This window comes from Carassius gibelio, chromosome A18, assembly GCF_023724105.1.
Source record: "Carassius gibelio isolate Cgi1373 ecotype wild population from Czech Republic chromosome A18, carGib1.2-hapl.c, whole genome shotgun sequence".
Taxonomy (NCBI): domain Eukaryota; kingdom Metazoa; phylum Chordata; class Actinopteri; order Cypriniformes; family Cyprinidae; genus Carassius; species Carassius gibelio.
The window spans coordinates 4,218,750-4,246,058 of NC_068388.1; the positions used below are offsets into that span (position 1 = coordinate 4,218,750).

The 27,309-nt window shown below is 37.4% G+C and overlaps 1 protein-coding gene across 1 annotated transcript in view; it reads right to left on the minus strand.

Annotated features, from left to right (window-relative positions):
* The window catches only part of LOC127934552 (SH3 and multiple ankyrin repeat domains protein 3), a 144,154-nt gene that overhangs the window by 36,712 nt on the left and 80,133 nt on the right, over nucleotides 1–27,309 (minus strand). Inside the window, exons 11-12 of the mRNA XM_052532012.1 lie at nucleotides 24,803–24,987; nucleotides 498–611 (exon numbers count right to left, since the gene is read on the minus strand). Coding sequence (XP_052387972.1) covers nucleotides 498–611; nucleotides 24,803–24,987 — 299 coding nt within the window. The remainder of the gene's footprint in view (nucleotides 1–497; nucleotides 612–24,802; nucleotides 24,988–27,309) is intronic.

The following is a 27,309-nucleotide window of genomic DNA, read 5'->3' on the forward strand; positions in this document are numbered from 1 at the left end:
CAACAACTTTAGGCATGTAGACAATCTAGAGTTTCTAGAGTTTGATTTTAAACTATTATTTCAGCATTTAGATTCAAAATGTTTGGAGCTACTACAAAAAAATGCAGTAAAATGCCCTAAAATATAGTATAATGTAATAATATAATATAAATATAACATTTAATACAATAAAAGTATAATAAAATGTAACAATATAATATAAATGACCACTTTTAAGGCAATTTAAATTAAAATTCTTGAGTATGCATCATTTTAAACTGATTCAATGAAATTTACACTTTAAAGAACCGATTCACAGAAATTAATCAAACAAGTTACGGGTAAAAAACTAGTTTACCGGCACAGTTCTAAAGGCAAAAAAACATGTAAAATTAATAAAAATTCTCATAATGTTGGTTGATTTATTTTGCCTACAGAAAAATATTTAATACAGTATAAATATGGAATATATTGGCCAGTATTTGTATGCAAATGTATTATTGTGTGCCACTTCTTACCAAGTCGAGGATCAAACTGTCTCATCTGTACCTCCTCCACACAGTCTGCAGGAAACCATCCGGTTCTTCCTTTCACCGTCCCTTCCCAGAAACCCCCTTCTCCTATACTTAACACTGTCGGAGAAAGAGACACAGAGCGAGACATTAATTATTATATAATTATCTCATGAACACACATTTATCTGTTGATCAGACATAGATCCCTGTAAAAGTTAGCTGTAGGTGTTAATACCTGGATAATAACAATGAATCAATCAATCAAATTAGTAATTGATGGAATTTACATCAACTGGAAAAACATTTGTATCAAGCAAACACAGTTTTGTTTTTTATTCTGAAAATGCAAACATTTTACATTTATGGAAATAGTTATAATTACCTTTACACTATTAGAAGTCTATGGTACATTTTTAATTTAGATGTGTGGTGTGTGCATGAATGTGATCTCAGTAAGCATTCAAACATCTTTTTGCTTTCGGAAATAAGCTTGCAGAGAGAGAACCGATAGATGAAATATTCTGTGACGTGAGTTGAATGACCAGTGAACTCTGAGACAGTGCAGAACATTGTGTTCAACCGGAAACTGATTCATATAGTGATATGCTACACTAACTGAAGAAACACAATTAATTATGTGTGACCTCACCAGACACGCTAAAAACATATAAAGTTACATGCAAGTCCTTCAGCATTGGAGTTGCTAGGATACTGCAGTTTAAAAGAACTGTGTGTACGAGTCTGTGTGTGTGTGTGTGTTTATCCAATGTGTAAGGTGTGCAAAAAACCAGGATGGCAATTTTGAATTCCATAAATCAATAAGTAAGCATGTGCTGTGTATTGTAAAGATCTACTAAAGTAGATCTTTAACTGGAAATGGCATATAAGTGAAACCCCGCTTAAACAGAGCACATAACAAACACAAAGCACACACTTTTTCTCAGTGTGTCTTTCAGCCTCTAAGTGAAGTACTCGTTCCTCTTGCTCTTGAAGTGTTATCCTTTAAGGCCAATGCTCACCTTAAGAACATCCCATAGGAATGAACTGAAGTTTTGTATCAACAGAATTGTCATTATTTTAATTATTAATTTATAGAAAATTAAAAAAAAACCTTAACAGAGGCCAACAGTTGCCATGGCATGATTGTGTCAGTAATACTTTTAAAGGGCTCCTATTTTAATCTGCTCAGCTGTAAATATTAATAATGTTGTCAATTATGCCATTACAATTTGTTTTACAGTCTATGGTCTCGACCCTGTTTTTGCATATTCCGAGGGCGGGAATTATTTAAATGAGTGAAATTGTGACTTCACAGCATCCAGAACAGGAGTCCTGTAGTCAGAATGAGATGTTTGTTGTAGTTCTTGAGATGTTTTATGTTAATGAGAATATGTCCCTTTGGAGTAACCTTTTTTGCTCAAACAGAAGCATTACACACTAATGTTAAAAAAAGTGAAAAAGCATGATACAAATCCTTTTAGTTGAGGTGTAACCAAAGTTCAACTGAAATACAAACATTCCATTACTCCTCAACACACACACCCACACACCCACACACCCACACACGTTTGTTTTTGTGAAAGGTGGGTTCATCCCATAGGTGTAATGGTTTTTATACTGTACAAACTGTATATTCTATCGCCCTTCACCAACCCTACACCTAACCCTAACCTTCACAGGAAACTTTGTGCATTTTTACTTTCTCAAAAAAACTCATTCTGTATGATTTATAATGGGGCAGCTGTGGCCTAATGGTTAGAGAGCTGTTCTAGTTACCAGAAGGTCGCCGGTTCGGGTTTCGGTGCTGGCAGGAGTTGTAGGTAGGAGGAAAGGAATGAACAGCGCTCTCTTCCACCCTCAATACCCATGTCTGAAGTGTCCTTGAGCAAGGTGGTCTATAGCTACCCACTGCTCCGGGTGTGTGTTCACAGTGTGTTCACTTCTCAATGCTGTGTGTGTGCACTTGGATGGGTTAAATGCAAAGCACGAGCAAGAGCACACACACACACACTAAATTTTCTTTTGAGAAAGAATCAAAGCTAATCATCTAAATTTCTCTAAAAAAGAGATTCAAAGTTCTGTGAGTGGATTTAGTGATGATCTAGCTGGCAGCACAGCCATTAGAAAACTATCACCTCAATGCTAGTGACTGAGGTTACGCGCACACACACACGTGCCTCCAGACACATACAAATGGATTTCTGTGCTGCATGTCACAATTAAACACCTGTGTAAATTGGGCTTGTCTTGTAATAAATTCAGGAGGAAAAAATACGCACACCATCAGTGGTGCTTCTCATTTGAATGTTTTCAATATTTGTGTCCAGAGAAATCAGTGTGTTATTGTGTTGAGGGGACATTTCATGGAAAACAGGATTTTCCTCAAGTTTGATGTGCTGTCAACGTAATCTAATGTTCATAACACAATCTGCCCATAACCCAGTCCACACAGACTGACCAGTTATGGATATTAGGCAGAAAAATTGGGCATGCTGCATGAAAAGAGGCAATTTTGGAAATATAAGTGTTTCATAGACAGATTTGCTGGATGTGTGTGGAAACAACTGCCCCGAGTAACACAGAACAGTACATTTTGGTAAGAAGCCAGATCTTTAAAATATGAAAATATGAACATGAAATAAACAGCTGAATTCAAAATGTGTTACCATGATGTCAGAACTATAAGAAATGTTTTTTTAATTTTTTAGTTTTATATATATTTTTATTATTATTTTTTTCTATCTTAGTACTTTTTAAATAATTTATACCACAAACACACACACACACACTATACATATATATATAAGCCACTTAAAATTATATAGATATATTATATAGACAAATTAAGATCTAACTTTTAAGCAACTTTTTTTTAATCAATCTTTTATTTATTTATTTCTTAACAACAATAACTGTAAAACAATGCAATGTTCAATTACAGCTGGAATTTTACATTATACACACACTCTTTCATCATAGTCACCATATTTATAACATATTTATAAACACAATGTCACACAATGCCAAAATTCCTATGGACTTGGTCTTTCTAACCAAGTATTTCATTTAAGTTTAGAGTTTAGTTACATTTTAAGCGGGAACATAGAAATTGTCCAAAAAAATGGCTGCTTTTGGTTCAAGAAGCTAACATTACAGAAAATAAAAGCCACAAATTTACTTACAGAATAATCAAGCGTAAGTGAAGTGTGTGCGATCCTTTCGATGTGTCCTGAAGGAACAACTCGTGCTCTTTTATCCGCAATGACTGCAAAGAACAGCAGGTCTGTGTAGACGTTTTTAGATCTGCGTGTGTCTTACATAACTGATCACTCAACGGACTCGATCTAGTGTGTTAATAACAAAGTGGGCCCACCAGACCTCTCCTGCTCTGCCGTGTGCTCGGACACGCTTGGCATATTGAAAACAGGCCTTCACACATACTAGAAAACAGCACCATGGGAGAAACACTTGCCAAGCTCTCAGTGTCAGTCCCTGACCATCAACCAGCAGCCGACTGAGGCAAAGTGCCATGGCGAGTTCTTGACAGAAGGACCGTTGTTTCTGAGGAGAAGGGCCTGAAGTGTGTGTGTATAAGCACAAAGGAGAGTGTTGCTTTTCGGATGTTGAGATACTATCAAAAATCTCCATTCTTATCAGCTTCAAAGCCCCACTGAGTCTTAAAAAAGATGAAAGGAAAATGAGTAATTCAGCCAGCAAGGAACTTTTCAACTGTGCACAATATGAGCTCAACAAATACAGACACAGTGTAATGAGCGCAATTCGTTCATTTCTTTTCAGCATAAATCAGAAGTGAATGAATGTAGCTGGATATAGTGAAGGACTTTCTGTTAGGACTTTCTATTGCTCATTCAGTCATTTACAGCTCATTCACAGGTAAATGACACAACTGAGCCAAATCACACATGAACGAGATACAGCTCAGAAAGAGATGTTAAAAGGAAAAGATCGATACAGACACAAAAAGAGAGTTTTAAAGCTTACATAGAAGGAGGAGGGCTATGGAATGACTGGAATGATGTTTTTTGGACAACTTTTTAAATGAATATAAACTATCATTCTATGAAAAATTTAAACCTTTTTAAAAAGAAGTTTGTGCTTTTATTTAGCAAGGACACATTAAATTGGTCAAAAGCGACAGTAAAGACATTTAAAATGTTACGAATAGATTTGTTTTCAATAATGCTGCTCTTTCTTGTTTCTTTCTATTCTATTACGGATTCCACAAAAATATTAAACCGTTTCAACATGGCTAAAAATATGCTTTTTTTTCTTGACCAGCAAAGTAGCATATTATAATGATTTTTGAAGTCAAATTCAGCTCTTTCATTTTTAATAAATTATTCACAGGTACAGTACATTATTTTAAATGCTATATATATATATACTCGTACGAGTTATTGTACTGGGATGTTTTTTTTTGCAATAATTTAATGCATGTCTGCATTCATGAGTATTAGTATGAAGTACATGTGTGTGTCAGTATATGAAAGCAAGTGTGTATGTGTGTTCCGATCTGTTAACCATCTTATTAACTTGATATGTAATAAAGTTTAATCTGTGTGACCAAACCACCGGTTGAGCTGAGTTGAGATGCACGTCAGTAACATGCTAATCAACTGGGTTCAATTTTGCACTCTCTTTAGCTTTAATAAATAGAGTGATAGCTGCAGCTCTAAATTTCCAGGCCACTTAACTGTGATAAGCCTCTTCTTCTGAGAGAGAGAGACAGGGTGTATCAAATCTAATCATATGTCTCTAATGAATCCCATTGCTCAGAAACTTTCATTAAAGCAACCAAAAGCTAAATGGCAAATGCTAAACTGCAAAAACTACCAGCTCCAGGAAGGTTATGTCTAGTCTAATATCTGGTTTGTTTTATGCATTAAATAGCTTGATGGGTAAAAGCAAGGTCACATTAAGCATTTGCTCACACTAATTACAGTACAATACAATGTCTAAGTAATGGTATGATTTCATAACTTAGTAATTGTGTTCAATAACAGGCTGTGATTACATTTACTTATTGCTCTTGTTACTATACTAATGTGCAATATGTGCAAGGTTAAGTAATGCTTTTTCGCTGAACCAATCAAATCTTGTGCCTGAAATAAAGGCTACAGCATTTTTGCCCCAGTCTGACACGGCTCCAACTAATTGGCTGGAATTATCACTCAAATAATAAGAAAAAAACCTAAATACAAACAAGTGTAAATTAGGATCGTAAAACCAGAAATGTTCTCATTAATTAATGTAATTACGGACCTGGAAAAAAAGAGGTGGGCTGGAACGTATATATATTGCCACAGTATAGCAAAATTTTTTGAACAAGAATAATTTTGAGAGAATATGATTGTTTCAAATGATCCAATCAAAATGAAGACATTGACCTACTGTATTTGTGCAGAAATGTTTGAATATTTCTGGTTTAACTTTGCTGTTTTGTTAACTGCAATGTTATTTTAACTAATATTAGATGAAGAAAACAAACAGGGTTCACTTTCTGTCTTCCCAGTCTCCACGTAGCTAAAATAAGCACAAATGTCAGGGCATGTCAAAACATCTCAAGGATCCCAAAATGACCTCTGACCCCAGAGGGGTCATGATCACCAACTGGAATGCCTATGAGCTCCACCAGAGGGCACTCCATCCCTGACTTTTCCCATAACCTTTTGCCCAGACTCATGAGCACTCAGTACCAGTGATGACTGATATCCTTTAGCATGTTTCTAGTTTCTGTGTTTTCCTAGTTTCCCTGTTTCCTTGCCTTTTTGTGTTTTTGACCCCTAACTGTCTGCCCTGACCATTGCCTGTGTATTGGATTACTCTTTTGCCTGTGCCTTGGATTTGACTGTTTTGCTGGTGTTTGACCCTGGCTGTCTGACTATGCTCTTGACAAAACTGCATTTGGATCCAACCCTGTCATCACACCTTCACATTACAGACATTTGCCACATTTGCTGAAAATGCAGTCACTCTAAGGCCATCTAAGATGTAGATGAGTTTTTCTTCATCCGATCAGACTGCTCATCAATGGATCCTCTGCAGTGAATAGATGCCGTCAGAATGAGAGTCCAATCAGATGATAAAACATTACAATAATCACAGTGATTCAGTCCATCAATTAACATCTAATTAAGAGAAAATCGAACACCCAATCACTGCAGAGGATTCATTCATGAAGAATCTACTCTGATGAAGAAACAAACTCATCTTGGATGGCCTGATGTTGAGTACATTTTTGGGAATTTTTTTTTTGGGGTGAACTATTCCTTTAAGGACAAAACAAACAAACAAACAACTCAGTGGAATGAATGAACACTGGGTAAATAGAAATGGAGACCAGATCAGTATGAATGCAAAGTGAGATCTGCATGAATTGAAAATAGAGTAAACACGCATGTAAAAATCCTAGAAAAAGTCAAGTACTCCAGTCCCATTACCTATATGTGTGTGTGTGTGTGTGAGTGAGTTTGAGAGTGCTTTGACCTGCGCTTCGGCATTTATCAAAAAACCATTTCCAAACGGAAACACTTAAAGAACGCAATAAGCTGAAAACACAACTCTATAAAAGCCTCAACGATGCTCTGAGCCACTGAAATATCAGATGACTTGTGCTCACTTCAGTCACACCAGAATCATCAAAGAAGTCTTTTATAAAGATATAAACGTCATCATCTTTATCTGTGTGAAGCTAAGTGAAAGATGCACCTTTAAATACAGGTCAAACTTTCTCTCTCATACACAGACTGCTATATTGCACAGTTAGTATGATAACATCTGATCAGCAGACAGGCAGTCAGAACTCACACACCTGCTGGGAGAGCCGCCAAATGATCAGAGATATTTGATATTCAGTGGAAGGCTTTCCGGCTGATTGTCCGTCCGGTTAATGAAAGAAAAATGCCTGAAGTGTTCTACTGCAACACACACGACACACACACTTGCCTCTGACAGATATGGCAAAGTGCTCGCTGATGGTCTCTCTTCCAATTTAATTCAAGAGTACTTTGTAGTTATATTACTAAAGTAAAATAGTACAGCTCAACAGAACCTTTTTGAACTTTTGATAAAATGATTGGAAATTTTGACTGAACCCTTCCTCCATGAACACTGCCGACCCACACAAACCCCGCAGCGAGGACACCAGATCCCCTGTATGTTTTGGACACTTCTCCACTTTGGCCATTTTTACTCCCACTTTATGTTTTATTTTCTGTTAATAAAAGCCTGACACCACGCCCACTGTGTCTGTCGATAGATAGATAGATAGATAGATAGATAGATAGATAGATAGATAGATAGATAGAATGAAAGCTAGAACAATAAAATGATAGAATGAACAAACAAACGATAGATATATGATATATGTTAGCTAGAACAATAAAATGATAGAATGAACAAACAAACAAAGAAAATATAGACAGAGCAATAAAATGATAGAATAAACAAACAAACAAATGATAGATAGACGGATATTCATCCTTTAAATGAATAAATAGACACTCTTCATTCATTTTCACAACCAAAAACTCTCGAAAGACACTGCTCTATCTTTGAAAGTGATCATTTCGGTGTATTTGGGCCGTATTGTCTGAAAGCACAGAAGGGCCTTTCTCTTTCAGCTCTGTACAGTATCTCCGACTACATCTTTTTAGAAATTCAAAGCCGCACTGAGTCTATTGCAAGTGCCAAACAGTTTACGGCTATGTTGAGTATGCATCTCAATTTAGTGTTCTTGGCTCTATCTGTTCCATACGTGATTATCCTTTCAGTGATTATTATATCTAGCGCTGCACACTACTGAGAACTTGCGGGTTACTGAGTGTTTATAATATTTGCATGCATTACATCACCAACCCTCAGAACAGATGGTCCTAAAATACTTCCTCACATATTTAGCCAGTTGCTTGATTATTAACACTAGAATATCTGTTTTCCAGATTGTGATAATTAAAGACTATTGGTCTCATTTGGCTGTGAATGCAGTGGTGGGCATTTTCCAGCATCGCCCAAGGACACTTTGTTTAGGGAAAGTTTCCTGCTGATTTAATGGTTTGCCAGAGATAATTGGATTTACTGTGTCAATAATAGTACTGATACTCGTTAACATTTTTTTCCCTTTTTCCTATGTAGCTGGAGGTACAGCTGACTGCAGTCCATGGCGTCATGTCTGTACAGCATGTATGAACTGTAATCTAATAGATCTGCAGTGTCTGGCAGTGAGAGTACTGGTGTATGTAATAATCTCATTTGCATACAATCATAATTAAAAGCTAACAGGAAGTGGGCCGGATGGAGAGTGTGTGTGTTGTGTAGTTAGAGCGGTGGGCAGCAGAGTGCTGACTCTGGTGGTGTGTGTGCGGCGCATTACAACAAGCTCAGTGCTTTATTCAATAACCCCGACAGCCTTTCTCACATACACCACTGCTGGGGTCTTATGAAATGAATCCGCTGATCCACAAGCCCACATGCCATACACTGCCTGATGATAACTCCCTGTGAAATCAGAGCCTGTCGCAGAGGGAGTTATGGGAACTGAAGTTCAGCGAAAACAGAAAAGAGCAGAATAGAAAGAAGACATTAAACTCACTGGTGTGAGACTGTGAGAGAAGAGAAGAGAAGAGAAGAGAAGAGAAGAGACAAATATAGGATAAGACAAGATGACAACAGAATAGATATACAACAGATATGAGAAGAGACAAGATGAGATGAAAAGAAGGAAGATGAGAAGTGCAGAGAAAGGAGACAAGGAGATGAGGCACGAGATGAGAGTCCTGATCAAATATGAGATTTGAAAAGAAAGAAAGAAAGAAAGAAAGAAAGAAAGGAGATGAGGAACAAGATGATGATTCAACATGAGATGAGGAATGAGACTAAAATACACGATCCACTATGAGATAATAAATTAAAGAAAGAACGAAAGCACTTTAAAGAGAGATGTGAAGAGATGAGCCAAGAAGTAATGGGATGAGCATATAAAAGAAGAGACAAAAGAGATACAGTAAGTGGTAAAAAGAGAAGACACAATAAAGAACAATACTTCTCTTAATTCTCTAAACAATAATCCTATTCTCTTTGACTGGGACGGAGTTTAAGCAGAAGGCACAGAAGCGAGTGTCACTGAGGTAAAGAGTGAACAGCAGAGACGAGAGAGAGTCACGACTCCACAGAGGAGAAGTGCAGTGGTGCAGCGCTGTGCTCATTGGTATGCTGAACCTTCAATGAAGAGAGAGAGAGAAAGAGAGAGAGAGAGAGAATGATAGCATTTCTCAATGATATCATCAGCCGTCTAAAGGCACTAGGACTGAAATAGTGATTTGGATGTCCAGGAATCCCTCTTCTTTTCATCTCTTTCCTTCTGTCTTTCCTTCATTCTATTTTTACAGCGTTTACCTTTTCCCTCCATCTCTCTTGGAGCCCCAGGGGTGCAGCCTGAAATAGCCTGGCTTGGAAGTTTTATTACTCCAACCTCGTCGCACTGCATGCCCAAACTTCACGTCACCACCTTAATCTCTCCTTCACACACACACACACACACACACACACACACACACACACACAAACAACTCAATAAAGTGAATGATGTGAGATGTGAACAACAGCTGCTGGGCTATTGGGAGCCACTGATAACCACACAACTAATGAACTGGATGTGAAATATTGAGATCAGTGTTGGGAAGCTACTTACAAAGGGTATCTGCAAACTACTCAAAATGATTAAACATTTTCTGAACTTCTATAATTTGATTGGATCAAATCAGCACATGGAATCTGGAAGATGTCATTTGAAAAGAAAAGATTATATTTCATATAACTGAACCAAACAATGTTAAACTGTAATACTCAACTAAATATTTATTTTGCTACAAAAAGATGACATACAATGTCACACAGGGGGTTGCAGGTCCCTGGAGTCTTTATTCGTGCACCGAAGGAACCCTGTGTGTGTCTACTGGATCTCTGTTCACATTATATTATTCACAAAATAATCATACGCACACGGTCATTTCAACTGGACAAAAATACTCAGCTTTAAACTAGTTTTATACGTTTGAAAGTAAATGGGTGCTGCATATGGGATACAACAGTACAACCCAATGGACACTGAACATCTATCCCATTCTTGTTTTTAGTTAAATATGTATTAAATATAAAATAAAACGATATGTAGCACATAACCTAAAGCCACAGAAACAGAAAGCAGAAAACGTCAGGGAGGACGAGAAAGAGAGAGACAGATCTGTCCACATCAGGGAAGAGGGTTTGGTAATAATTACGAGTCTCCTTGCAGTGTCTCTGAGCACTCTGCATTACTCAGCTTGCGTCTCCACCACATTCACTCCAGAGCAATTACGTTTAGATGCTGGATAGAGAGGGAGAGAGAAGGTGAGAGAAGATTGTGAGAAAAACGAAGAGAGAGTGCCCTTAAAAAGCAAACATGAGTTGCATATCAAAGCAATGGATTTGCTGGAGCTGGAGGGAGGCCACATAACACATGGAACACTAGAGGAGTAAGCATGTAAGAAAGCGCGACGAGCAGCTGGGAAGGTTCTTTTGTGAAGCGGTCTCTAATGGACGTGCAGAGAGAACTCTTTAAAATAAAGCACGAAGCCCATGAGCCTCAAAAAAGCAACCCAGCACAACAGCATGCCCCAAAGTCACCCTCTTTAACATTGTTCTCATTCTGAAGACTGAAAAAGGTTCAGAGCTGCATGCACATTGCCGCTGGGTGGTCATGATTATTAATGCTACCAATGATTACCTCCTACAGAAAATTCTGAAATCAGAATGTAAGGCCGGAGTGTGTTATGAGATTATAGAAGGAGTTCCCATCACTTCTGACCAATGAATTTCCATGACATTCCCAGTTTTTTAAGATTACTGGATAAGATCTTCTTGGGAGCTAATCTTCATCATTTTGACACAAACACTTGAAACAACTGCTTTAAAAATGGTTAAAATAATAGTCTGTAGTAATAGTATGACGCAAGTTACTGTAGCTGATCTCATCAGAAACTTTCAGGCTGGCAAACCTACTGTAAATGATGTAATTATTTAATATGTCTGTTATTATGTATATGTTTAATATGTTTAACAAAAGCTCAATTTATGATAAGAAAATCGTAGAGGAAAAATATTTAGCATAGAAATAACTCACTTTAGTTAACTCAATCTCGTTAATCTCGGTTAATCACGGTTAATCTCATTTAAAGCCTTGATTATGGTTTATATTAATTTAAAAAAAAATGCAAATGATTACTTCTACATGCTATGATTAAATAAATATCTGAATACACAAATATTATAATTTTTTGGATTGCTAGATTTATGACCATTTTGTTCCATGCATGTTCACCAGTCCCACTGCTTTCATTAGCAGCTTAAAACAATCAGGCTGAGCTTTGTGACAATCATTTACAAGAATATTCTTACCAGCAATCAGTTTAATTTTGAATCTTATATAATATGCATTTACTGTATCATATCATATGTCTGAGGTTTATGTGGATGCATAGGTGTCCTATAACACACAAAGTAGAAGCTGTTTATTGGGCTCATATAAAAGATGCCGTTCATCAGGTCTGCAGGAACGCTACATGCCCAGAGAGCTGCCCTCTCCCCTACTAGCGTGCTAATGAACTATCACAGCCAGAAACAAACAAACACACCTTTTGTTTCCCCCTCTTCCTCCCTCCTATCTTTCCCTGTTTCTCTATATTGAGCTGATCTTGTTATGTGTAATTGGTCCTCTCACTAATTCTGGGCAGCTTTCTTCATTGATGAGTCAGACACTGTTCTGTTTCATGGGGAGGCTTATCAAAGCATTTCTACACTGGGTTCAATCTAATCACAGTCGGACCCGTCACCTTCGCATGACTCCACTCTTTTCCAATATAAGCCATATGGACACACTCTGGGAATTCTGAGCATACTATTCTCAGCCTCTGACTTACCCACACACGCACTGGCTATGTTTACAATCTACGACTCTGTAAGAATCCGACCTTGTTGGTCGCCTGAACTATGAAATCACGGCATCTCTCACTTAAGCGCCTAAACTGTCATGATGGCTGCACAGTTGGACACGTAAATGTAAATATACCGACGTGTAACAGCGTGTTTCTCTTAAACCTAATTGCCATCGTGGAAAGATCTGGAAGGTGAGCGGACAGCATGTGCACCGGCAGACGGAGCGACAGGCTTTCTTCTATGAGTTAATGACAGAAATCCCATGGAGGGGATTTAGGCGATTTGCTTTTTGTTTCCAGCCTTTACAGCAAATCGCAGTGTGTTAGAAGCTGGACAGTTTTATGAACAGCTCTGGGTTAGCTGGAAAAAGAGAGCTGCGTGCTGTGAAGGGCAGTATTAGATCCTGATGGACATTTTTTTGGACAGTCTAGTCATGTTTGCAATCATAGTGATGTCCTAATGAAGAAAAAGCTCCTGTATCTCACCTCTAACTGCTCGCAGTAATACAACATTCATGTCTGGTCACTGTCGCTCTGTAAAACTAATGAGTAAACATGCACTGCAAATCCCACTGGTCATCATTAGATTGTCAAATCACATGTTTAAAAAAGCAATAAGCCATACAAAAAGTTACTAACAAAAAGTAGCTAAACTAAATTTAAACTAAACAAATGTCTAAGCAAAGAACAGAGCCTCTGTTTTTAAACAACGACAACAACAAAAAAAATGTATTCAAGCTTTATGCAATATAAATATATATTTTTATCAACACTTGAATGTGGGTAAGTTTCATGAAAAAAGCAACATTTTAAACAAAAAGTTCGATGTAAAAACTACATCTAGATCAGATTCAGATTGACGATCAAATCAAAGGTGGAATATATTGCATGGTTCTATACCACTTTCTGGATCGCCATTTCATCTTGTGATGTTAGGCAGTTTTGATTTATTTAATGATTAATGTTTGATGATTGCATTGTTTTACACATGCATTTGCTATACGCGATCAATTGCTTCTGCTTCTTCTTTGCAGTGTTTTGACTGACATTCAATACTCTTTCAGAAGACACAATACATCGGTGAAAACACAGAAAAGCTGGAAAATTCCTTCAATGGCAGGGAAAGAGTTAATAATAAAGGTTTCTGAATAAATGATCAATGAATAACAATTAAAATGACATCATGAAAAAATTGTACACTAAATACAACAGAATTTTTTTAATATTCTAATTTATATAAAACGATAGAATTCACCATGATTATTAGACAACAATCGGTCCGTCTTGTTTAACAAGCACACTTCCCGTCTACCAACAACATAGTACAGAGAACACCAACCTTATTTAAAGCAACCTTATTTAAAACAGTTAGACCCAGAACATTATTAGCAGCCACTTTTTCTCCAGCTTCACTCTCTTACCTCTCCGTCTCTCTGAAAGCCCCAGATAAAAGAAGTTAGAGAAGATTAAACGCACAGTTAAAGCATTTCTCTCTGACAGCAGGCCGACAGGTACAATAGTCCCACGGAAATGCTCTGTCCATCATCCCAGCCCCTGCATTCTCCTGCATTAGTGATTTTGTTAACACTGTGTGACTGCTTAATGAATTTAATCAGAGAGAAAGATTGCGAAGTTCACCTTTGATGAGTGATCTGAGGTGAAAAACAATGTGCTGAGAGAATCGTGTGAGACTGATGATTTTTCATGTTGTTGCATTATTGGCTGTACTGTAGGTGTGCGAGTGTTTGGGTTTGGATCCAAATTAAATTGGATCCTATCCTATTCCAGTTTAAAAGAATATTTTAAATCATTGACAACTATTGGGTATACTACAATGTAATAATGTTAATAACAATAATGTTGATTTAAATAATCGAAATAATGGGGGAATAAATACTGACTGAATTTCCCTTTTTGGAGTGAACTATTTCTCATTCGCATTCACTGTCAGCACAGTTTTTCCAGGTTCAGGTCAGCAAACAACAGATTGTTTATGGAGGGACTCCATCACCGTCAGACTCAGGAGTGTTGCTGTGATGGAGGTGGGAGTCTGCAGTCAGCAGCAGTGACAGAGGAAGCCCCTCTCTGCCCCATCACACTCACACACTGCTTCAATCTATTGATTAGTCCCTAGCTATCAGAACATCAATCATGAGCTCCTGGTCGATGGCGTATTGTTGGTGTGTTCAGACTGCCCTTGGGAACAATGGGCCTTCACATGAGCTCTAACAATTTAGAAACAACAACACAGCCTTGTTCCAGAAGCCTGTTGCAATAGCATATCATGTGTGTAATCATAAAGGGATGGGAGAAAGAACTTGCTCATGTTACCTGTTATACTATTTTTATTGGATATAAAGGTAAACTGGATTTAAAAATTATGTCCTACTATTCTACAATTTTCTTGGCAGTATGAAAGTATATTTTACTATATTCTGTCATATTTCTACCCACTTTTAACATTAAACAAGGTCTTATATTATAGTTTTACTTGACAGTTTTCTACATTTTCCAACTAAATATGCAGCTGCATCTTAAAAGTCAACAAGTCGACTGTTTACAATCAGTTTTACATCCACAATGGGATATTTTCCAATGAATTTTCCAAGTATATTCACTGAGAAATTTTTTAGATGGGACTTAATTTTTTTTATAAATAAATAATAAATAAATAAATATTATAAATTATAAAACAAAATTTAAAATAAATTCAAACAAAATTAAATAAAATTTAACCTAATTATTGTTAAGTTACAGAAAAACAAACAAACAAACAAACAAACAAATAAATAAATAAATAAAGCCGTATAAGGTAAGTCAATTATTTTATGGTACAAAATGTATTTTAATGTATGAATGAATGGATAAATAAATGTTTACACAAAATAAACTAATTTAGACAAAAATAAATCAATACATTATACAGTATAAATACAATAGTTTTTAATTTATGTATGTCACAAGCATGTACATTTAGAATAATCTCTTTTTGCAGCCTTTAATTATGAATATTAATGTTTGTCTACATGCTAAATTGAATGCTTATATTCCAAAAAAGAAAAACAGAAATTTGAAAAACTGTTTTTTTTGTTTGTTTTTTTATTATTATTTATTTTAAGATTTCTTTAAATAGAGGTCTTTAAAAAACACTAGATGATTTTCACAAGATAAAATCTCTAATTACACACCCTCAAAGTGTGAGTGAATCATAGAATCATAGAGGACAGAGTGCATATACAACATGCTATAATCAGAAGGCTATTGTGTGTTAGCCAAGACAGGTGGTTTGGATGGTGGGGGGCAAAAGTTTGGGGTAAGGTAAAGGTGACAGAGAAAGAATACAGGTGGTCAGCTGTGACAGAAAAGTCACAAAAAAAAGTCAGTGGCGCATTAACCTTGGGATCAAAGATATCACATGCAAACACGCACAAGCTGATTTAAGTGAAACGTTGACTCATTATAAGCAGACTTAACACAACATACACCAGCACTGATCAGTGTCTCAGATATAAAAACTGACATTTGAAATGATTTTCAGAGATAACTACCATGTACTTCCTTATAGTAACTCTCATAGCCAAAGTTCTGATCATATGAAACAAATGCAGTTCAAAGTGCAGCTTATTCTGGCCAAGAATCACCCACTTAGACAGGAGGCCGACATTTCCATGATGTAATCCAATCGCAGTTTAAAATACAAAGCAGAGGAGTATCCAGGTGCGTTTAAAGATACCCTGGATTCTTTCTACTAAGTGTCTCAAACAAAAGTCAGATGGATAAAACCGTGTGCATTCAGAAACTACAGAAAGCCAGCCAATCAGTTTAGAGCTTGCTGTTAGTCATACTAAGAAAACAATGAATAAACAACTCAAGAGATATTCACACATTTTATTGGTATTGTGGGAAGAACACACAAATGTGTGTCTGTTTGTTATGGAGCTTCAATTTAATTGACTTAGAAGGCTAAATATATATTTCAAAATGGCAGAAGGACAAGCACACACATGTCATGTCTGGTCAGCTATCCTTGTGGGGACTCTCCATAGGTGTAATGGTTTTTATATTGTACAGACCGTATTTTCTATCGCCCTACACCAACCCTACCCCTAAACCTAACCCTCACAGGAAACTTTCTGCATTTTTAGATTTTCAAGAAACTTCATTCTGTGTAATTTATTAGCTTGTTTACCCGTGGGGACCTCAATTTAGGTCCCCACCGTGACACGAGTCCCCATGAGTCTGTGTGTATTCAGGTTTAAGTCCCCACCAGAATAGAAAAACAAGTACACACACACACACACACACTGTATGCTTCATCAGACTTTATTGCATCATCTCTTAGTCTGACAGAAAACACTGTATCAGGGGCATATACTAAAGCTGAAAAATATTTTTATATCTAGATCTAGATCAATCTATATACACATGCCTTTACTCAATTTTATGTCAGCATATACAGTACATATGTATATTTTGAAATCTTAGTTACAAAGGCCAAATACCTTGTGAAGCTGCACAATTAGTAGACTAGTACATAGCCTAAAGCTTTGAGTGAGTGTGTAAGTGCAGATGTTCAGACTCAGTGTATCTACACCATAAAGCAACATATGTTCTACTCTGTCACCTTAATAAAAGTTGTGAGTGAGTCAGCACAAATGCATAGAGCCTTTGATACACAGGCATGAGTCAGCAGAACGCCTCTTACTGCCATAAGCAGGATGAGATGGGCTCCCTAAAGCTGCAACGGGACAAAAGGAACCTACATCAAAACCGTCATCCATTACAATGTCAAACACCATAAAACATCTACAAAAAAACAAAGACGGACAAACATAAATCCAAAATTGCCGCTTGATCTGCGACATGACCTTGCAAAAGACTAGTCCAACTTGCAAACATCTGTATTTATGTACACTTTAAATCACATTTCAGATGGCGGGATCCTTTCCTGACTGCTTTTGGATGCAGAACTGGGTCATATTTTTATGCATACATTGCATGCATGGGAAAGAATATTTTATACATCTGGCACATTTGAGAGCGATTACACTGTGTCGAACATGCATCGCCCAGAGCGTCAGTGCATTGTGGGTATTTATTTAGGTCATTGTGTCTACACCACACGACTTGGCAGAGTTCGAGCGAACACAAATATTTTCATATCACTGAGAGTTAAACTCTGACACTGAAACGCCACATCATTTGGCAAGCACACATATCATAGTGAAGCACAGACACCTGTTGCTAAGAGACAGCCAGATGTGCTCTTGTTTCCTGAATAACTGCAGCTGCCTTCGACACAGTTGCGTACCAACTGCGAAAAGCAAGAGATTGTGCTCCTGGCACGGAGAGTGCTAGATCTTGCCCGCGGGCTGCCAGGACGAATGGCTGTTTACAAATGTTCACTTTAAACACAGCAACACAAACTTCTTGACAAATACTAGGAACAAGTGTCATCTTCAAATACCAATTCTATTAAGCTGCTTTAAAAAGTAATAGAACTCTTTCGGGGAAACTGTCCACATGGCAACACCACCTCAAAACTAGCGGAGAAGCACAATTAAAGTTAATTGACTAAAAGAATTACAGTTTTACTGTTGGCCGATGGGAAATCTTTAATGAGGTGGACAAGCACACGAGAAAATGTTAGAGGAGCTAATCAAACACTGGTGGCCCATCTATGAATGCAATTTCTATTTGAATTGTTTTGTTTAAAGAGGTTTTTCCATGCTCAGTGTGAGTAAAGACAATCATTAAAGTCTTGAAATCCATATTTACATTATTGGTCCTATGGTGAATGAATCATCAGAAAATTCTAAAGATCAAATGTTTGTCTTGGGAATTTTTTTTATCTTCAATAATAATGAATCAATAATCTAATAAATAAATAAATGGATTTTTTTTTAATTCTGTATCTACAGGTATAAACAATTATATTACATTTGGCATTATTGCATTTAATACATTTTATGAGTTCATGCATTCCTTGAAATACAAACACATGACTTTGCTGTTGCCAGCTCCGAAGATATACACTTTAAAATTATAATTTCTTTTCAAATTTTTAAATAAAATTATTTTAGTAGGTTTTTAATGAAATACTATTTCAGTCTTTCTACTTCAAAAATGGATGTTTAAGTCAATGTGTATTTACTGTTTCTTTGTAATTATTACAAAGACTTCCTATGTTTCTGATTTAAAATAGTTTAAAAGTGTCAAACCTTTGTAAGTGTGCAATTTGATATGTAAACAAGCGCTGTAGCCATTAAATATTTCATTAATTATGTTCTACAGAATCTGAAGGGTTGCTATGGTCCTTTGGAAGGCTTTCTTTATCCATTCCTTCGATAAAGGCCAATTTAAAAAGAAACTTGACAGCTTTGCTCCCACTCAGGTGAAGATGTGTAACTCAAACTGCCCTTGAGACTTTGAACTCTAAAACGATACTGTCACGTGGTCCTGATTGAACCAGCCATGACTCTGTCACAAAGTAGATTATCAATGTGAGCTCATGTTTTCCCAGCAGGCTCTTGTCTCGTACACCTCTCCTTATTAATCTTTAAGACAGGCATGAAAATGGAATTGCTGCAAATAACAGCCAGATTAGACATTCACAAACATGATTAATGGCTGTGGGACACTCCCAATGCTCATAGAATATTAACAACCTGATGTGTGCGACAGACACGTTTCCGTTACGCTGTAAGACTATCGCATGCATCAAACCCCACTAATGTTAAACAACAAAACCTGTAAGACCAGCGACCATGTTTATCTGCTCGCTCTCGAGTGCCAACAAATTGATGTTGACATTCTGATTGAGTTTAACAGGATACAACCTTTAATATTACCTGGATGTCAATGGAATGAAGTGAGCAGGGAATGCATTCAAGATCATGCAGGACAGCATTAAGAGATGGAGAAATATTAAACATCACAGATATGAAAACAGAAGCAAATCTATTGTAATCTACAGTACACCTACAGCGTACTTCTCTACCTACTGTTTCTAAGAAAATGCAGCTGAGCAACATGGGTAAAATTACCTTTATCATCCATAGAACCATGGTCATCCTCCTCCTTAATTTCATGCTCTACATAATGGTCTACATAGGGAGATTCTGCTGATGACAATAAAGGAAAAAGGCAAAAATGAAATGAATGAATGAAATGAATTTAAACAGCACTGGGATATAAAACAGAAAATTAAAAAATATAACCATATTTACACACCATTACAACGGCCAACAAAATATCATGGTCAAAATGAAATAAAAAAATTACTTATTTAAATCTTCAAAGAAAATTTAATATAACTATTGGTTATTCTGCTGGTTCTAAAGCTGAGCCTGTTAGGGACAAACAATCTGCCATATTAATTTAGCCAAATATAATTACTACAGACTAACCTTGCCCAAACCAGGACCCTGATTGTTTGATTTTTACATATGAAATATTACAGAAGTCAATGCCTTTATGAAGTCGTTTTCCTTCATATAATGGTAAGCTTCCTAAAATGTACTGTACCCTTTTATACTGTACAAACGGTATTTTCTTTTACCTAAAGTTTTTTTAAGCCTTTTGAATTACAGGGATTTTTCTTCAAAAAAAAAAAAAAAAAAAAAAACATCATATTGTTATACCTGTGTCATACCAATGTCATTATACAAATTTGTGTCCTCAAAAACCACCCATACCAGTGCGCGCACAGAGGCCCATACTGTTACAAACCTCATCCATCATTCCATCCTTTTTCACTAAAGCCTAGGAACCTACTGCACTGGATCTCCAGGGAGCTTCATTCTATGGTGGTCTGCAGTCTCAAACTGGTTCTGTCTGACCTAAAGCAGTCTACAGAGAGCCCAGCAGGAGCCGCACAGTGCACAGAGCTCTACACTAATGAATTTACCTTCCTCTTCACTTTCTTTCATAGACTCTGCCAGAGGGAGAGATGACACACATACAGTACATCAGAGCTCTACAACAAGACAAAGTGTGCATTTGTGGGTCTACAGTGCTGATTTTACCAGTGTATTATGCTCTAAAGATAACTATGACTGTACTATCAATATCTACTGAGTTTACTCATATACTGTAGCTATTCATAGAGTTGTGAAGAGGATAAACATTCTCTTCTGTCAGAAAAAGGAATGAGAGATAAGAAAAGAAAAGTCAAAGTAAAGACAGAAAATGGAGACTGAAGGAGACACAGATAAACAGCATTGTAAGAGAGGCAGAAAGAGATAAAGTGTTAGACGAACTGTCTCTTTAAACGAGCAGAAAGACAAGAGCTTATTGGGAATGTCAGTTATACTCCTCAGAATTGATTCTGGAAGTCCTTGGCTGGTGCTTCCAAATTTGATGTCTAATGTTTATGATGACTGAGTAATTATAGATTGGTTCTTAACTCTTGTATTGAACTTGATTATGGAGTAATCAGAAGGATATCAAATGCTCTGGTTCAATGGTCATACTAAAATTATGTAATAATTTCAAAGCATATATCAGTGAATATCATGCAACCTGTTTTTAGATCGTTTATAATGTAACTTAGCTCAGCACCACAAGCTGTTGGGTAAAAACATATGCTGTAACCTTTGGTTTTATAAAAATGTATCAGTCACTTGAGATGTGACTTTACCCTCAATCTGCCCTAAAAATGCTACACTAAAAATATCATCCCTCAGTAGCAGGCCAGAGCCCTGTGAGCGGGATACATTTCCAGCCCTCTTCTCAAAGCAAGGCTGAAGTTAGTAAGCTCCAATGAACTGAAACCACACAGTTTAAATGTATTTCACATCTGTATGAGGCAAAGGACCATGAAAACATTCTCACATGAGCACGCTAAAGGTTATCAACTTCAGGTCACGAGTGGGTTTATTCAGTCCTCAAGGTCTAGTAGGCATTTGTGCACCCAAATGTGATTTTATCAGGGAGTGAGAGTCTCCAAAGGTGAACTAATGCGATTGGGGTGATTACACAAAATCTCTGGATTATTCTAGATGAGGAAAAATGTGCCTGCAGTTATTAATTACCATAATACACAGCCACCATGTCCATGTAAGTTTTTATTTTTTGCACAATAAATATTATTTCAAATATTGAAATATTACAACATATTATGTACAGGTTCAATATTTTTAATAAATTATTTCAGTAAGTGAAATTTTGCTATATTCTAGACAAAATGTTTTAAGCATTTATGCAGATAATTACAGACAAAAAAATATGTAAAATTTCATTTTGAGTTGAATTAAATTTCCATGCATAGAGTAAAAATAGCAGGCATCTCTCAGTATAGTTCAGTTGTTTGAGATGCACCCTGCATTATAAATTACTATTCAAAAGTTAGGGGTCAGTAACATTTTCTTTTTTAAAGAAATTGATCATTTTATTTAGCAAGGATGCATTAAACTGATGAAAATGTGAAACTGAAGACTGAAAAAATGGCTGCAGGAAATTAAACTTTGCAATAACATGAATAAATTACATTTTAAAATATATTTAAATGGAAAACAATTATTATACATTTTAATATTATTTCACAATATTACTATGAAATTTGATTAAATAAATGCAGTCATGATGACCATATGAAACTTATTTAAAAAAAAAAAAACTGGTAGTGTATCTAAAAAAATAATGTACAAAAATAAATACATTTCAAATGTATAATGTGATAACTTAACATAAATAATTGAATAATATATTATATATATATACATATTTATAAAAATACATTTTATATAAACCTAAAGGTTAACGAATGAGATTCACTGCATAGATAGCTTTGCTGAATCTGAAAACGAGATGTTGTTTTGCCAGCAGTGACTCCTACATTAATGAACATCAGTGAGACATCATGAATATATCAGGAGCTGGGAGTCAAAGAGAGACTGCTGGTTGCTCGCTAGTCTCTTTGTAAGGCTGCAAAGGTGCCACAAGAACAGAAAGTACACAGGAAATATGAATGTTTTTTGACATATGGTGCTGTTACGTCAGAGATGTGTTGTGGGTCCTGCATATGGTTTGTCCTGGCAGTTTCTGAGCTGGCACAAGCAGCATGATCATGGTGCCATCAGATTATAGTGGCAACTCCATCTCCACCAGCATGGGCATCCTGGCACTTCACGGACACTAATGCACCTGCTGCCCAGCACAGGAATGTGAGCCAGGATGTCGTTTTCGGAAGGTGAAGCATACGTGCAGCTATTCTTGACTAAAAGATGACATGCCCCATAGGACAGTTCAATTACAAATAAGATCTTTATGATATCTCAGATATTTCTCCCAGACAGCAATGACATTAAACAGAAAGTAAATTGAGACGTCTGCTAATTTTTTTTAGTAGAAGAAAGAGATAGTAACGCTTCCTCAAGACATTCAGAAAAGATCACAGCAGTATCACAAACTAAGCTAATATTTTCAAGATCCCAAAGATCTCAATATGATCTCAAACATTTCTAATCAAATCCACCCAAAATCAAATCAAATGAATTATTCAATCCACATGAATTTTATAGTTTTGTTCTGTTACTGTATGTAAACTTTTGACTTAATTGTTTCCATTTTTAGACAAAATTAATACTTAAATGTGGCATAACTAGGACCTTCAGACAGTTTAATTAATGCAAAAGAGCATTATTAATAATGATAAAAATAATAATAATTATTAATATTATTATATCCATTAAAATTCTTCAAGACCAAATGATCGGAGTTCTGCCAGCGGAATAAATATACAACATCTCATCTCTATCTGTATTTCTCACAAGGAATTTTATAGGGAAAAATCTAAGACAAAGCTAATATCTAAATGCAGCATAACTAGGACATTTATTAAGCAATAAAAGGCAGCATCTGAGCATTAATAATCACATTCAAATTCTTTCAAAACCAAATGATCTGAGCTTTTCCAGTAGCATAATTATATAACTCTTTACTCGTACTACATACAAATAATTTTGTAATGCATGTCTATTTGGATTTCTCAGAAGCAATTTTAGTAGAAACATCTGAGACAAAGTTAACACTTGAAGCGCCACTGAGTTCTCTGAGCTACTCTTGAGCAACCTCGGAGCAATAACAGACTCTGGGTACAAGTGGAGGAAATTTGACTATATTAAAATGCTTTAAGCATTAAATGTGATCAAAATATCAAAATATGTTCAATATTTATCCGTACAACGGGAGGAAGGAAACACAGTCACATTGCCATGTATGTGTTCGGGGTGTTGGGTACAGGTGTGTGAGCATGCAGGTAGAGCACAGTGGAAAGAAAGAGTTACTGAAGGATAAAAACACCACTGTAGGGGGCTGTGAACGGGACACACACACTCATACACACTTGGAGGCTGTTGGATTGATGCAGAGTTCTTTACCTTCCACTGCGTTTGAGTGGTAGTCTGGTTTGAGGCATGAATGGAGACAAGAACAGAACAAGACATAAGCCATGAACCTAAGCCATGAGCACATACACATACACACACACACTTCTACAGCATTCATTCACACAGAGTTTCAAACATGAGTTTGAGTTACAACCACATATTTTAGTAACAATGCATATACACAACATAAAGACATGAATACATGAGTTGAAGCTCCTCTGGATCAAGATTCCCTAGCTAGAGCACGTAAGCTAGTGAGCAAGCCGGTGTGCCTGTGTGTGTGTGATTTGCGAGACGGTCTCCAGAGAGCAGTGTTTGACAGACGACAACCTTCGTCTCCCTGTTCTGAGACATACCAGTGCAGATGACATGTAAAAAGATGGGAAATCGTGTGCATCTTGCAAAACAGACAATCTGTAGGTCACTGTGGATCCAAGTCTCAGTCCTGTTCATAACTTAGCCAGCAGATCTAGTTCTACAGGCTGTCTCAAATCATATTCTGTTTATATTTAACTGTATGCAACAGATTATATATAAGCATACTGGGTGCTCAGTCAGAATATTGTGTATTATGTATGTTGATGTCGACATATAACCAATATTTCCCTGTTTTAGTTTCTAAAAATAAACTGAGTTGAACTCAAATAAATCAAACAGCATTTTTTTTTTTCTTTTTTTTTTTTTTGGGGCCAATGGACAATTATTTGAAAAGCAAATTTTTTTTGGAAAATAAAGTCACAAGTCTTCCCGAACAGCCTGATAAAAATGATAAAGAACCAACAAATCAACCACATTAGCAAGAGAGACACATTGCAATGCACAAACCATGACTGTTGCATCACAGAGCATACTTGGCCTAACCCCGCCCCTTCTCCAGATGACTGACAGCTGTCAGGTGCAAAGTGATTAGCAGGGAAAGGGCACTCACCTTTGACCCTCTCTCCGCGGTTCAGCTGGATCTCTCCCTCTCCCTGTGGTGTGTACGGTTTGACCACGATGAAGGTGCGCCCCGGCACGGCGCTGTAGAGTTTCCGTTTAGGGCCCCGGGCTCCTGAGAGTGTGTGTGAGGGCCCCGCGGGAGGAGGGCTGGGGTCCCGTTGGACTGTCCCCGGGCTGTAAACAAAAACATAGGTTACGGTGGTAATGCCCGGCAACTGGTAGCCAAATCCAGTGGTCAACGACATGGTCCCGCGAGAAGGCGGCAGCGTGCGTGCATGCGCGGGTCCCCTTCTCGATATTCCCGAACCGGCCAGGGCCGTCAGGTGAAAGCAGCTCACTCCCTCTCTTCCTATCCCTCTTCTCCTCCTCTGCTCCTCTCTCCTCCTTTCTTCCACCTCTCCTCCCTCTGAGCACTTCCCGCCCTCCCCCTCGCTCCTGCTAACGGCTGCCTGTCGCGAACGGTGGCGAGCGCTCGGGCTGCACTCGCCGCGAGTGGGGCATGTTCACTCCCCGTGGCTCTCACACACACACTCGCACACACGCTGTGACGCGGCTGTGCCGTTTTCCCGTGGCTGGGCTGGCGCGCTCCCACCCTGAACATTCTATCTGTACGCAGATGGTTGCCGACGACAACACCAGGGGTCCGGATTGATTAGTGTGCGGGGGGGTTGAGCACGACTCACCTCACCCCCCTAAAACAGCCCTGCACCCACAAACACACACACATTCTCCCAGTGCTGTAATCAACAGCCCCTCCTATTCCCCTCTCTCCCTCTCCCTGCCTTCCAAGTCCTCCTCTCCCTCCCTCACTCCCTCCAATGTCTCTCTGCCCTCCCTGTCTCCCTCTCTCTCTCTCTCTCTCTTTCAGTAAGACAGCTTCTGAATGTTAATACAGCTGCAGGTACAATGGCTTTAGCCCTGTCTCTCTCATTCATCAAAAATCGTTCACCCATTCATTCCACACGCACACACATTTTGTTTTCAGACCAGTCAGGAACGAAACAAGAATTACAGCAAAACACACACAGCAAAACCCCCCCCCCCCACCATTTGAATTCTGCTCAAATATTTTGGGGTGGATTCACTGATAATGAATCACACTTGTTATGCATTGTTTATTTGTACAGTTTTAGTCCCTGATTCACTTAAGGTGTTATGCAAATGAGGTAAATCAAACAAACAGGCATTGATTCAAATTTGTGGAGAATGCATACTCTGATAATCTAGCAGACTTTACTGGGAATATTACATGTATATATATATATATATATCTCCAAAGGAAGTTGATATCTTCCAGCATGAACAAGGAAATTCTAAAACCGTGGATACTTTACCAAAATGTTCCATTTGTTTATTTAAAGCATTAACTAACATTAACTAACAATGCACAGTGCACTGTTACAGTATTTCTTAATCTTTGTTAACATTAGTTAATACAAATACAGCTGTTCATTGTTAGTCCATGTTACCTCGGGTCCATTAAATAATAATAGATACAACTTTTGATTTTAATAATGTATGAGTAAATGCTGGAATCAAGCTAAGATTGATAAATGCTTTATTAAGTATTTTTTTATTGTTAGTTTATGTTAAATAAAGTTAACAAATCTGGAAACTTATTGTAAAGTGTAACCCTTAAACTTGTGCCTTTACGTTCAAAATCAGTCAGTCCGAACACACATGCATGTTCACGCACTCTTTCCAGCTATCTCTCTCTCTCCATCTATCCCTCGCTCATCGAGCTCAGTGACGGCTTTCCAATTACTGCAGCGGTATGAGGCTAGAGTGACTGCAGCATGTAAATGCAGAGTAACAAGAAAGAGAGAGGAACTGAAGGGCAGAGAGATGATAAGAAACCGAGAGAGGAAAAGAAAAGGTACGTAAAGCAAAGAAGAAAAGATGGACAGAGGCTGTAAGAAGTGAGAGAATGGATGAGAGACAGAGAGGTATGGAGTCCTGTCGTCACAGTTTCCTCTGACTCAGTACTGATCAGACAGAGCCGCCACAAGCCTGTAATAAACAACACTGAGAATCAACGGCGGGATCTGCAGTAATACCATATTTCACACACATCAATCATCATAAAAACAGACATACACAGCCTCTGACAAGTGTTCTTTTTATTTAGGACATTTGTATGACGATAGATTTGAAGCAGTGCAGCGGCGCCTGAGGAACGGCAGCCTGTAGATGACATTAACGTCGCACTCCTCTCTGTCTGATCTCAGGCCGATCTGACTCTTCCCATTCATGAGGAAGTTTCATAGGCTGTGTGAATCCACAAAGACATGTGCTGTGTTTCAAAACTCAAAATCTAGTGACAGTTTGAACATTCAGTCTAACTGTGCTTGATTCACTAGAATTTCATAAATGATTTGAACGTGTATGATGTCCAAAAATGTCTGATTTAAATGTGTTCACTCAAACATTCAGGTGTACCTATGAAACCCAAAAATATTTGATTCAATCATTCAGTCTGAAAGCATTTAATCTCAA